Here is a 14352-nt window from a genome sequence, read left to right on the forward strand (position 1 = left end):
GAAAACCCGACTGGAATACGGCTCTCGCGGACCGGAGTTCCCTATCCCTGGTATATGTCATTGTTCCCCGCCTAGAATGTTAGACTGCGTGGATTTATCCATTTTTAAATAAATAAATAAAGGCTGAAGCTGCTGCTGACGTCTGTAAATCCCAATCGTGGAAGAGGTTTATTTATTTATTCCATTTTCTATAAGGGAGCTCAGAACTGTTTACGTTAATTTATTCAGGTCCTCAAGCAGTGGAATCAGTGAGTGCCAACGTCCTTAAAGTGTTGGGTGGATGATCCTTGACCTGTTCACTAGGCAAGATTCCCGCACACGGGAAACAGGAGAATTAACTCGTACAAGCATGGGTGGGATAACGACACACTAACCTTTTCACCAGCCCAAGTAACTGAGAAAGAAATCAGTAGCAGAGGCTCAACGATCCACCATATGTAACCATCTAAAAGACCCTTTGATTCACCCTCACGAGCAGGACATTTTGGCTGATGTTGGAGTTGAGAGTATATGAAGTTCTACCACCGAGATCTTTTATTGTTTCTTTGCCGAGTGTTATGGCCAATGTTAATCCTTTGGGAAAGGGTTTCCAAATGGCTCCATAAAAAGAAGGACGGATTGAGACATGGAAGTAAAACCCGGATGTCGCAATCTGTCCTCCTTTGACTGGAGCCATATGGTAGCCCTCCCCATGGACATGCTCCCAACAGTAAACTAAAAAAAGACCTGGTGGTTACCTATTAATTAAATCAAGTGTAAAAACCACCAATAGCCAAAATGGCACTGAAGGTGTTTTTATAAATAGAAGGGAACAAGCCTCAGATCCTGGAGTTTCACCCATTCTGGGTTTTCTCATAGAGACAAACAGATCTTTTCTCTTACTCCTGCTTGAACCCATCCTCCCTGCTTTTTGAATGCAATTAATAATTTATTTCTTTAATTCATTACTTCTTCTTCTTCTTTTTTTTAACTACATAAAAATTCATCTAATTTAAATCTTTTAATTCATACTAAACTCAATCCCTTGACTACTTAATAACCTAATAGCTCATTTCAGAACACAGAACCGACAGAAAAATGTGCTTATTTTGAAAAAGTGAAACTGTCGGACCGTATTGATTGCTTAGATACAGACGCTTTGCTTATTATCAATTTACATTGTGGTTTGTTTTAACCCCTACAACCAATGGACCCCTGAAGAAGGCGTGTTCTCCGAAACGTGTTGGGTCTCTGGGTTTGTGAAAAGGGTGACAATAGTTACCGCATTTTAAATTTGGTTTAATAAACACAGCCTGCATCTTGTACATATTGTCTGCAGTTTTTTGGCTCCGAGTATGTTTACAGCCCAGAGAAGCGTTGCTGAGAGACTTTTCCCTGACGCAGCGGGGATGTAGTATATCCATGATCTGAGGCTTGTTCCCTTATATTTATAAAAACACCTTCAGGGTCATTTTGGCTATTGCTGGTTTTTACATTTGATTTTTTATGTTCATGTACTGTCAAAATGTATCTTTACTGTAAACCGCTTTGAACTTCACAGTATAGCGGTATATAATAAATAAATTATTATTATTATTATTCATAAAGAGAAGAAAGTGTTTCAAACACATAGACCACTTTGCGAGTGATTAGGTGGAAAAATTGTGGTGGGATTATTTTTCCAATTTCCAGCCATCCATTTCCTAAACAGCGTTTCGAAATCAAATTGAGATCATACTCTGCAAATACTGTACATATGAAATCATGATTTTAGCTCCTTACATTATTATTTATTTATATACCATCTATTAATGAAGGTTGTCTAAGCAGTTTACATTCAGGTTCTCAAGCATTTTTCTCTATCTGTCCCGGCAGGCTCACTCGTATCTAAGAACATAAGCATTGCCGTACTGGGACAGACCAAGGTCCATCAAGCCCATATCCTGTTTCCAACAAGCTAGATCCCAAGCAGTAGGACAGATTTTATGCTGCTTATCCTAGGAATAAGCAGTGGATTTCTCCGAGCTATCTCAATAATGGCCTCTGGACTTCTCTTTTAGGAAATTATCCAAACCTTTTTTAAACCCTGCTAAGCTAACTGATTTCACCACATTCTCCAGCAATGAATTCCAGAGTTTAATTACACGCTGTGTGAAGAAATATTTTATCTGGTTTGTTTGAAATCTACTACTTAGTAGATTCATCGTATGCCCCTTAGTCCTAGTATTTTTGGAAAGAATGAACAAGCGATTCATATCTACTCTTTCCACTCCACTCATTATTTTATAGACCTCTATCATATCCCACTGAACCGCCTCTTCTCCATGCTAAAGAGCCTTAGCCGCTTTAGCTTTTCCTCATAAGGAAGACTTTCCATCCCTTTTATCATTTTTGACACCCTTCTCTGTACCTTTTCTAATTCCGCTATATGTTTTCTGAGATATGGTGACCAAAACTGCACACAGTACTTGAGGTGTGGCTGTATCATAGAGTGATATACAAGGACCTTCTTTTCCATTCCTTTCTTGATAATTCCTGGGCGTCCAAGACGAAAGGGGACATGTTCAAGGTAGGTTTCAAGACAGATTCACCTGTCAGGTTCAGTTGCATAGTTAGGGTTAACACAGGGCTCCAGGTTGTAGCTCAGGGGTGTCAAAGTCCCTCCTCGAGGGCCGCAGTCCAGTCGGGTTTTCAGGATTTCCCCAATGAATATGCATGAGATCTATTAGCATACAATGAAAGCAGTGCATGCAAATAGATCTCATGCATATTCATTAGGGAAATCCTGAAAACCCGACTGGATTGCGGCCCTCGAGGAGGGACTTTGACACCCCTGTTGTAGCATGTGACAGGTAGGGTTGCCAGATTGTCCAATCGGAAAATCCGGACCTCTAGACCTGTCGAGTTCTGCCCATCCCTGCCCTAATCCTGCCTCCAATCCCACTCTAGCCCTCCCCCCGCTGCCTGCTCTTGTCAGACAGAGAGGAAGACCGTGCATACCGCGATGACATCACACGCACGTGTGAGTGCGCATAATGTTCATCGCATGGCATCCGCGCATGCGCGGACTTCTTCCCTGCCCGTGATTTAAGGAGTACATCTGGATGGCTGGTAACTCTAGTGACAGGAGGTTTAGTCCAGGGGTGTCCAACCTGTGGCCCCGTGAAGTATTTTGTGCGGCCCCGGTCAAGGGCGATGCAGTGTTTTCCTCTGCTGCCCCCTGGTGTTTACCGTCTTGCCGGCTCCCTCCTCTGTCTTGCTGCTGCGTTTGCGCAGCCCCAGAAATATTTTTTTCGGCCAATGCCACCCAGGGAAGCCAAAAGGTTGGATACCCCTGGTTTAGTCTGTCTCCACTGCCCTTAATCTCTGACTTATGAAAGGTTATGTCGCATCTGGAATCCTCTGTCCCACTTTATTTAAAGAAAGCATGAAGGCTTCCAGCAGATCCGCAGGGCTCGGCACACACAGACTACAGCATTTTGATGCCTATTTTTTACAACAGCCTGAGACAGGAGCCTGTGAAATGAGTTTCCAGCCACCCCCACATGCAATTAATGAGGCTTGAAATGAGGATCTCTTCAGTTTCTGGTTTAACTCTTGCCAGATTCGGAGAAAAAGAGAATCTGGGAGAACAGCAGGAGAGTGGAAGTGGCAGGATCCAACTTCATCGAGCCATCAACGCGAAACACGCTGATAGATGGAACAGCACTGGTCATACTGGGGAACTGAGAGGAATCCAGTAGTAAGACAGGGAATGCTAGAACTTAAATTTTGGTGGTGTTTGGTGTGTAGGGTTTCCAGATGTCCAGGAAAACCCGGACGGGTCCTCTTTTTAGAAGACTGTCCAGGGGGATTTTTATAAACTGGCAGTTTGACCGGGTTTTGGAAGGCCCCAAGCTTGGGACCTCTGCGCATGTGTGGACGTCAGCAGAAGGACATCACGTGCATGTGTGGAGATCCTCCAGGCGCAACACCGAGTTTGGGGAAGGAGACACGATGTTTGCGTGGGGACAGAGCTGGGCAGGGCTGGGGGGCGGAGTGGAGTGGGACCAGGTGTCCTTCTCTGAGGAGATCTGGCAACCCTATCGGTGTGGGCATGGGAAGTGGAGGCTCAGCAAACTTTGATCCAATGAGTGTTTTTGCATACAATGAAGGCAATGCATGCAAATTTATCTCATGGATATTCATTATGGATATCCTGAAAGCCAGACTGACTAGGTGTGTACGGAGGACTGGGTTGAAAACCCCTGGCAAAGAGAAATGACTAAGGACCATATTCTGTGAACGGCACCTTAACCTCGGTGCCAGTCGGCGTCCTGCCAGTTACTAAGTTCAGAGCAAACTGTCATTTAAAAGACCCTTTAAAACAAATTTCAAGGCACCCACCAGAATCATGTCTATATAGGCGCTTTATGGTGTCTAAATGCCACTGTAGGCGTGGCATTAGGTGATTCACGTCAAAGATAGACACTGGCCTTGAAAACTCTGGCCTACATGTCCGGCGCCTACCTATCCTGAAGGCGCAATTCTCTAAGCAGCGCCATTGAATGATTGGCGGCCGCTTTTAAGGTGACCGTTGAAAATGGCGCGGTTTAGAGAATCCGAGCCGTAGTGGTTAGCAAAGGTCTGAGAAACGGGGAAACCAGGATTCAAGTCCCACTGTTGGTCCCACGTCTCAGACATGGGGTCCCTCTGCTAAACCCACGAAGGCCATTATGGTTTTAGAAATGAATTGACGGTCTTGAAATAAATTGGGGAGGAGGGGGAGCAGCTTAACCTGTGACCCAGGCCCATAATCAGCACAGCTGCTACTGAATCCACCAGATTCCCTCATCCTTCTCCTCCCATGCAAAATTCGTACTTAGGGGTGAAGGGGAACTCTTTACCCTGGTAACAAAGAACTTCCTGTGAACATAGTAGTCCAAGTTGGGATTAGGGTGGACGGAAGCCTCCGAAGGCACTGGAGGCGGTTCTGAAACTTTCTCCTGGCTCTGCTTCCAGGCTTCGATATCATCCGTCTTGGGAGGAATTTCTTGCTTTTTGTCTTCTCCCAGCTCCACCGCTTGCAAATCCGTGCTTTCGCTGCTTTTTGACATCTTCAGAACCTGAAAACATGAAGGGAACCAGTGATCTGTAAATTAATTTTAAAAATCCAGAGTGAAGGGCTTGACCCAAAAGTGTCCAAGGATGGTCGAGTGCTTTTATTATGTCAAGACAAATGCAATCAGTCTATTAGTAGCAGAATAATGTTAATAGGTCATTATACATTATATTCTAAATACATTTCCAGCTAGTGGGCAAAGAACTAGGGAAGCCAGGATTCAAATCCCAGTGGAGCTCTTTGTCATCATGGAGAGGTCACTTAACCCTCCACTATCTCACACTGGGGACAGGAAATACCTTGCCCAGCCGAGAAAGGTGTGAGTGAAATCCCCCCCAAAACAAAACCAAGTCATTGAACCCGGGACCCTTATAAACATACTCTAATGGGCTTCCATACACAAGTGTCTCTGGTGCTTGAACTTATAAACACAGAGGCAGCGGGGAAGTACATTTCTGTATTGTGGTTTTTTTTTGCCTACATTTCAGCTATTATGCTTTTGAATTTTGTGCTCCACCAGCACAGATTCAGAATGCCCCCCATGGTTCATATCGCTGATCGGTAAACGTCCCAAGCTAGAAAAGCAAAAGCAGAGATGCCAACACCACCTCCACAAGAGACACAGTTGGATTAGAAATAATAATAATCTAATATAATAAAATGGTAAGCCGCGCATGCGCACTTCCTAAGTGTGTGCCGGTTTTCCGTGAGCTGTAGCGACACATAGGAAGTGCGCATGCGCGGCTTACGATTCTTTGAAAGACGCGGCGGTGGCTCCTCTCACGATCCCCGCCTGCGTCGGACTTCCGACGCAGGTGGGGATCATGAGAGGAGCCACCGCCGCGTCTTTCAACTAAAAAAAAAAAAAAAAAAACAAGGCGGATGTCGGCCCGATGGCTGGAGTTCACCGCTGAGTCCGGTGAAGAGTGCCTCCCTCAACAGGAACCGTCGGGTCTAATTCAAATACTCCTGGCAGGTCGGGAGGGGGGCGGAGCAGGCTCGCACGCCTGGCGGGGACCGGACAGGAACTAGACTCCCTGCAGGAGCCGGCCCGATGGCTGGAGATCACCGTACTGGACAGGGGGAGCAGGTAAGGGGGTGCTGCAGTACAGGAGGAGCAGGGAAGAGGTGATTCTGGACAGGGGGGGAGGTAACAGGAAGGGAGGCCTACTGCTGGATAGGGGAAGCAGGGAAGAGGTGCTGCTAGACGGTGGGGGGAGGTAAAAGGAAGGGAGAAGACCTACTGCTGGGCAACGGGTGCTGCTGGACAGGGGGAGACTTAAAAAGAAGGGAGAAGGGCTACTGCTGCACAGGGGGAACAGGGAAGGGGTGCTGCTGGACAGGGGGGAGGTAAAAAGAAGGGAGAAGGGCTCCTGCAAAGGAGAAGAGCTACTGCTGGATATGGGGAGCTGGAAATGGGGTGATGCTGAACAGGGGGAGATAAAAGGAGAAGGGCTACTGCTATATAGGGGGAGCAGGGAATGGGTGGGGGTGCTGCTGGACAGGGAGGAGGTAAAAGTAAGGGAGAAGGGCTGCTAGCACCCGTTAATGTAACGGGCTGAACAACTAGTAATAATAATGATAATAACAGCTTATATATCGCAATACCGTGAAGTTCTTCTATGCGGTTTACAAAGATTAAGCAAAGGTACAAATTGATTGACTTTAAGAGGGGAGGAAGAAAGATATGGCAGGCTCAGGAATGAAGAGGAGAGGAAAAAAAAGAGAGGGGAATCTACTGGAGTCACTGGAAGGCTTCTGTGCAGCCATGCCATCGACCCAGGGTGCCAGTTAGCTGTTCCTGCCTACTAAATATTACGTCAACAGACAATATTAACTTGGTTGAGTACATAGGCCAAACAGCATCTGACGTCTGATAGATGTTCCCTGAAAGACAGGCTTATGCCAGTTGGCCAATATCAGAACCTGGCATGCTTTTAGGGACTTTTGCAACAACCTTCTTGTCTCTTCTGGGGTATGTTTGACACCTTGCATCACCGCAGCCTAAATGTATAAAGCAGAACAGAAACCCAGCTTTTCAACCGACACTAGGACTCAGGGTTAAAGCCTTAAGAGCATAAGAATAGCCATGTTGGGTCAAACCAATGGTCCATCCGGCCTCTTATCCTGTTTTCAGTAGAGGCCAACCCAGAATCACAAACAGTAAGAAGAATCCATACTACCAATCTCAGGGAAAAACAGTGGCTTCCCCCAGGTCTATCTTTTTTTTTTTTCCCCCCAGATCTATCTTAACAGCAGATTATGGACTTTTCCTCCAGAAACTTCTCCAAACCTGTTTTTATGTGTTTTTTTTTAAACCCAGATACACTAACTGCTGTTACTTTATCCTCTGGGAATGAGTTCCAGCTATTCGATGAGTGAACAAATATTTCCTTCTTGCATAAGATGTCCGGATATCACAAATTTCTAAGTTTAGTGCTCTGCCCTAAACATTGGGCTCCGAGTTTCCATCCTGCTGTCTCATTTTGATCCCCTGCGTCTGATTTTAGACTCCAAGCCCTGATTTTGGTTTCTAATCCAGTTCAATCCCTTTGTCCTCTATATGACTCCACATCTGATTTTGGTCATTTGCACCTCTCTGATTCGAAATCATGTTCAAAACCTCACACCTCTTCCTATGGCTGGCTTCTTTCCTTCCAGAAGGCAAAAAGAGACCCATTTTTTTTCAGTGGGAGAAACCGGATCAAGAAACCCAAAAGGTAGGATTGAGGCGTCGGAGTTTTACTTCCATTGAAAGCAAAGGAAGTAAGAAGGACAGACTGAGACTTTTACTTCCAATAGAAGTAAAACCCAGATGTCGCAATCCGTCCTCCTTTTTCTGGAGCCATATGGTAACCCTAGTAGTAGGGAGAGTGGACTTTGGGAGTTCAAACTTTAGAACCACTCAAAGCATAATTCCATCATCAAATCATCATCATCAAAGAGTTTGGTCTTTCTTCGGGGAATTTCATTGATATTCAGGATGGGCATTAAACAAGTTACTTTGGAAACATCCATCTACTCTGAAGATGCTATTAGCTGGTTTAATTTGGTTGTCTATGTCCACATTATGATAAGGCTAGCTCTCAGAAACTTTCCTCATCTGTGCTGTTTGTGGTTGGAATCTTTCAGAGGTTTCTCCATCCCACTGGGGGTTGACTCAAGATGCACTTTTCGCAAGATGACACCAAACTATTCAGCAAGGTTGAAACCACGGTTGACTGCGAGAATCTCCAAAGGGATCTTACGACATTGGAAGAATGGGCGAAAAATGGCAAATGAGCTTCAATGTAGGGAAATGCAAGGTCATGCATATAGGGAGAAGGAACCCGATGTTCACTTACAAAATGGGGGGATCAATGCTAGGGGTCAGTAATCTGGAAAGAGACTTGGGAGTGATGGTAGACACGACATTGAAGGCGTCGGCACAATGCGCCACAGCCTCGAGGAAAGCAAACCAAATGTTAGGTATCATTAAGAAGGGTATCTCGACCAGAACGAAGGAAGTCATCCTGCCACTGTACCGGGCTATGGTGCGCCCGCATCTGGAATACTGAGTACAGTACTGGTCACCGTACCTCAAAAAGGACATGGCAATGCTTGAGGGAGTCCAGAGAAGAGCAACTAAACTGATTAAGGGTATGGAAAACCTTACATACACTGACAGACTGAAGAAGCTGGGGCTGTTCTCCCTGGAAAAGCGGAGACTCAGAGGAGATATGATAGAGACCTTCAAGATCCTGAGGGGCATCGAAAAGGTTGACATGGACAGATTTTTCAATTTGAAAGAAACCACAAGAACAAGGGGTCACTCGATGAAATTGAAGGGGGACAGGTTTAGAACAAACGCAAGGAAATTCTTTTTCACACAGAGGGTGGTGGACACATGGAACACCCTTCCGGAGGCCGTGATAAGAAATAGCACAGTACAGGGTTTCAAGGATGACCTGGATAGGTTCCTGGAAGACAAAGGGATTGAGGGGTACAGATAAGAGCAGTGGAAGGTTTAGAGATAACTGTAGAGGTAGGCAATAAAATTAGTCAGGGACCGCTGACCAGGCAATATGCCTGATGGGCCGCCGCGTGAGCGGACCGCTGGGCTGGATGGACCTCTGGTCTGCCCCGGCGGAGGCGACTACTTATGTACTTATGTACTTATGTACTTAAGTGTGGGTGTGAGTACTCAGGAAGTAGACATTGAAAACTACTCACAGGATGCAACTGGCATGAACGAGGAGATACTGGCTGTTGAAATGAGGGCTGTGATAGTGTCAGTCTCTCCTTGGCCTGTCAGTTCTACCCATCCATCTTCATGGAAGATCTTGTCCAGAAAAGGAGGGCATTTTAATAGAGTAGGGTGAAATCTGGGGACCAGGGGGGGATAATCTAAGGAAATACCACTTCACAGAAAGGTTGGCAGAGACAAGAACTGAATCTGAATTTCAAGAAAGCATGGGACAGGCATGCCGCATCTCTTAGGGGGAGGAAAAGATAATGGATGACATGGATGGGCAGACTGGATAAACCAAATGGCCTTTATCTGCTGCCATTCTCTGTATGGTTAAATGGGGTTTTTTTTCCACCATTGGTCAAAGTCAGAGGAAAACAGAATCCTAAGGCCTTTCAAATACGCCCACTTTACTTCCCATTTCGATACCATATTTCCCAGGAGTTCTTTGATGTCTCTCTCACTTCTTTACCACTAGGGATCATCTGTGCTTATCCCAGGCCTCACCCTCACCTAGTCATATTTAAGATTCCTCTGTGCTTATCCCATATCATGTGTCCACTCTACATCAAAGGATGATGACAGTCAGATGGGGCTTACAGATAAAATTGCTTTGTCTCACCTATTTCACAAACAGAATTACAGAAGCTCTGAGTGAACAACTACGCATCCACCCTCTCATCCTCCTCTACCTCTCCTACGTGTTGCTTCTTTGACTACAGATTTAGTCGGAGAAGCACTTGAGCAGTGGAAGAATGCACCATGGGTTAGCAAGATGAAGACAGAAAGTAAAGAGTTTGTGGACAATTAACTGAATTTGCATTATAAGGGGTAAGGATAAGGGTCGTGCTTTTGATATATCAAAGATCACTTATTATATGCAAGCACTTTCTCTGTCCCTAATGGGAAAGAGATAGTAACAGGTCGTGTCTTACCAATCTAAAGTCATCACTTCATCCTACTCTTCAAAAAATACATAAAACCTATTTAACATGACCAGATCCCAAGCTTCACCTACTTTACTATCTACTCCTTATCAAATCTAAAATGTTCAAATTACCCATTATGTATTACCTAATTTCATGACAATTCTTATGTAATCCGCCTTGAACTGCAAGGTAATGGCGGAATAGAAATCACTAATGTAATGTAATCCTTGGTGGAGTGGACTGCGGGGGGAGGGGGGGGCATTTCAACTACCACAGCAGCCCCTGATGGCCTAGGGATCTGGCACGAACATTCAGATTCTATAGTGTCTCATTGCACAACACAGAATATTAACTACTTATTGGGGCAAACTCCAAAACAACCCTGCTGGTAATTACCCATGATGCTTGCATCAGGCATTAAAGAGACTATTCCCAGAGCAAAATTATGCACAGCGATTGCACTGGCTCATTTTGCGCATTACTGTGTCTGGTTCTGACTTTGCAAACCTATGGTAGCAATTCTTCTCTATATAAGGGTGCTTAGAAACAGGCACCCCAAATTCAGTGTGGGAAGCGTCTACTCTATAAAACTTAGATTAAACTTAGCATAAACCTATATCAACATGCTTAAATGGAGACCCACCCACTCATATCAGGTCTGCGGAGAGCGTATATGGTTGCGTCTAGGTACAAAAAGAAGAGTGCCCAACTTATGAGAAGGTGAGACATGCCCATGTTCTATTCACATGTGCACCCCTTTGCAGCTGCGCTCTATGCCATTTCCATGCACCCTTGCAAAATAGCAATTAGTAGACTTGCATGTTTAAGTGGCTTTATTTTTTTTTTTTTTTGCTGCATTTATGTACACAAGACATAAGAAAGTTCTAGAACAGCCTTTTATGTGTTTCTCTCCTGTCTCTGCCCTGACGCTGCTTCTTCCTTCATTAGGCATGCATTAAAGTACATTACATTAGTGATTTCTATTCCTCCGTTACCTTACGGTTCAAGGCGGATTACACAAGAATTGTCAAGATAATAGTAAATGTCTAATGAGTGGTTTGAATATTTTTGATTTGCTATGTAGATGGTGTTTTGGGTGAAGTTTGGAGGGTCTGGTTCTGTTATAAAGGTTTAATGTACTTTTTGAAGAGTAGGGTTTTTGTTTCTTTTTTGAAGGTTTTGTAGTCTGTGGTCGAGGATAGCAGATTGGTGAGTTGTCTGTCCAGTTTTGCTGCTCTGGTGGCTACTAGGTTGTCGTACATTTTTCTTCGTTTGACATTTTTGGTTGGCGGGTGTGTGAATAGTAAGTGGGTTCTCCTGTGTCTGGTTGAGGTAGCTTGAGTTAGTCGGTTGTTCCAGTAGGTTGGGCTGTCTCCGTTTATAGCTTTAAATACCCTGTTTCCCCGATGGTAAGACACTGTCTTATTTTTTTTGGAAGGCCAAAATATGCTCTAGGGCTTATTTTCGGGGGGATGCCTTATTTACCCATGAAGAAGACTACAGTACACAGTTATTGTTGAAAAAAAACAGAATTTTATTACCTGTATTGGATGTTCTGGCCGTGAACAAACTCCTGCAGTCTCCGTTAGGGAGGGATGAGGGAAGCTGCCTGTGTTTCCTTGCACGGAGTCACGTGCGCGCGCTGCAGTCCTGTCACTTCCTCCTCTTCACTTCATGACGAGGCGCGGCACGCAGCCATGGAGGCAAATACGGTAGACAGAGGGACCACACAGAGTCACCCACCGTACCACCCGATTCGGGTAAGCGCAGGTATCGGTGGGTGGCTTATTTTACATTTTTTTCTAAAAAGGGGGGGCTGTCTTATTTGATGGCCCTGCCTTATCATCGGGGAAACACGGTAGTAGGCAATGGAATTTGAAGTGTACTCTTGCTTGTATTGGGAGCCAGTGTGAGTCGTGGTATGTTTCTGTGATGTGATTGTATTTTTTCAGCGAGTAGATGAGTCTTAGGGCTGTGTTCTGTATTGTTTGTAATTGTTTTATCATGGTTGCTGGGCAGGGGAGATATAGTATGTTGCAGTAGTCTATTAAGCCTAAGATTAGAGATTGTACCAAAAGTATGCATGTAATCAATCATTCCTCAAACCTGTTCCCACTATCAGGGCAGCCAAAGCTACGATGGTGTGTAAAAAGCCACTGGAAATGAATATGCTATATACTGATTCTTCAGTGTACACAGATTTCTCTCACGCACATTTTAGGATATCCCTGAAAACACCACTGGTTATGGGACCCCAGGACAGATTTGGAAAGTCCAGGTTTTGATTATTGCTCTTTGGGTCATCAGGTCACTCTAGAGTAGACTTTTAACAAAATCTACGTCTACTACTAATCATTTGTATAGCATTGAAAGGCAGACACGGTGCTGTACAGTTAACATTCAATAGATGGTCCCTGCTCAGAAGAGCTTACAATCTAATTTGGACAGACAGACAGGACATCTCAGGTTTGGGGAGTTTCTAACAGAAGAAATGATACGATAGGTATAGGTAGCTGACGGTGAATGGGAGTCAAGAGTTGAAAGCAACTTCAAAAAAGTGGATTTGAAGACTGCTAGAGACGGAGCATGACGTATTGATTCTGGCAGTCTGTTCCAGGCATACGGCATGGCAAGAAAGAAGGGGCGGGGTCTGGAGTTGGCAGTGGAGGAGAAGGGTACAGATAAAAGGGAAGTTGGAGTTCACGGGGGAGGAACACAGGAGGGAGACAAGCGAGAAAAGATACTGAGGGGCTCCAGAGTGAATGCACTTGTAAGTCTGACCATGTCTCCACATAGTTAATGGCAGGAATTAGTCCACAAGGTCGAGAGAAGACACATCAGCAGTTTTTCAAGAACACGTCCCTGCTCATAACATTACTGGAAATTAACATAGCCACGTACTGGAACCGTAAATTGTTTCTCATGGAAGGCAAAGAGATGAAAAACGAGAAAGTCATCCCATCACCTAACCACGCCATAACTTTCTATAGTGGCTTTCTGCGCGGGGTCAAATTGTGGAACTCACTTGGCGGTCAATTACGAAAATGTTATGACGAGGGTAATTTCAGAAAACTATTAAAAATGCAGTTATTGCTTAATGCATTTTTCTAGGAACTGATCTCTGCGATTGTTCTTTTGATGGGAACTTGACGTGATTTTCTGATGATTGTATGTTAATGTTTGATTTTATTTGTCTTATTGAATTATGTATGTAATGATATTTAAACGGTATATACATTTTTAAAATAAGAATAAAATCTCTATATTTTGCTCTCTAGAAATCACACATATAATATAAATAACAGACATCAGTTAAAGGATGGAAAAGTAAGATATATTTTGAGCATACGCTGGCATATCAAGCAGTATATCAAGATAGCGATTTTCGGCAGCTAGCTGATTAACCCTTCCCCTTAACTATATCCATGACATCCTGTTTGTTCGTCTTGCTTATTTAGATTGTAAGCTCTTTGGAGCAGGGACTGTTTTCTTATTCTTTGTGATTCTGTGCAGCGCTGCGTGCGTCTGGTAGCGCTATAGAAATCATTAATAGTAGTTTCAGTCTTTGGGAAGAGTTTCAGTCTTTGGGAAGCGAGTTCAGCTTGTGATGTCATAATGCCTCATTCCACCAATAAGAGGCAACCTCATCAGTGATGTCACAATGGCTCGATTGTCCTGGACTCCCCTCTGCCCTCCAGCCCAGCCAGCAGATTAACCCTTCCCCTTAACTGTATCCATGACATCCTGTTTGTTCGTCTTGCCTATTTAGATGGTAAGCTCTTTGGAGCAGGGACTGTTTTCTTATTCTTTGTGATTCTGTGCAGCGCTGCGTGCGTCTGGTAGCGCTATAGAAATCATTAATCGTAGAGGTAGTAAGTCTGACTTTCAACAGCCGCGCAATCCAAAAGAGTCAAGGCCACCTGCTGCCTAGAGGTGAAACATGCATTCCACTTCCTTAAGGCAGATCCACAACACTCCCACCTCCAAGCCCTACAAGAAACACTCCACGAATTGATAGCCATTGTTTTGTTGCGGGTCCACTAGTGATCCTAGCCTGTGGTTTCCCTGCACAACAGTCCCAGGGATCAGTGGGCAGAGCCCCGAGCGTGCACTGC

At 44.6% G+C, this 14352-nt stretch overlaps 1 protein-coding gene across 1 annotated transcript in view; it reads right to left on the minus strand.

Annotated features, from left to right (window-relative positions):
* TPRG1 (tumor protein p63 regulated 1) overlaps nucleotides 1-14352 on the minus strand; it is a 97915-nt gene that overhangs the window by 83086 nt on the left and 477 nt on the right. Inside the window, exon 2 of the mRNA XM_033959299.1 lies at nucleotides 4866-5084. Within this exon, the coding sequence (XP_033815190.1) occupies nucleotides 4866-5075 (210 nt within the window). The 5' untranslated portion in view covers nucleotides 5076-5084. The remainder of the gene's footprint in view (nucleotides 1-4865; nucleotides 5085-14352) is intronic.

The sequence above is a fragment of the Geotrypetes seraphini genome, chromosome 9 (genome assembly GCF_902459505.1).
Source record: "Geotrypetes seraphini chromosome 9, aGeoSer1.1, whole genome shotgun sequence".
NCBI classification, from domain to species: Eukaryota; Metazoa; Chordata; class Amphibia; order Gymnophiona; family Dermophiidae; genus Geotrypetes; species Geotrypetes seraphini.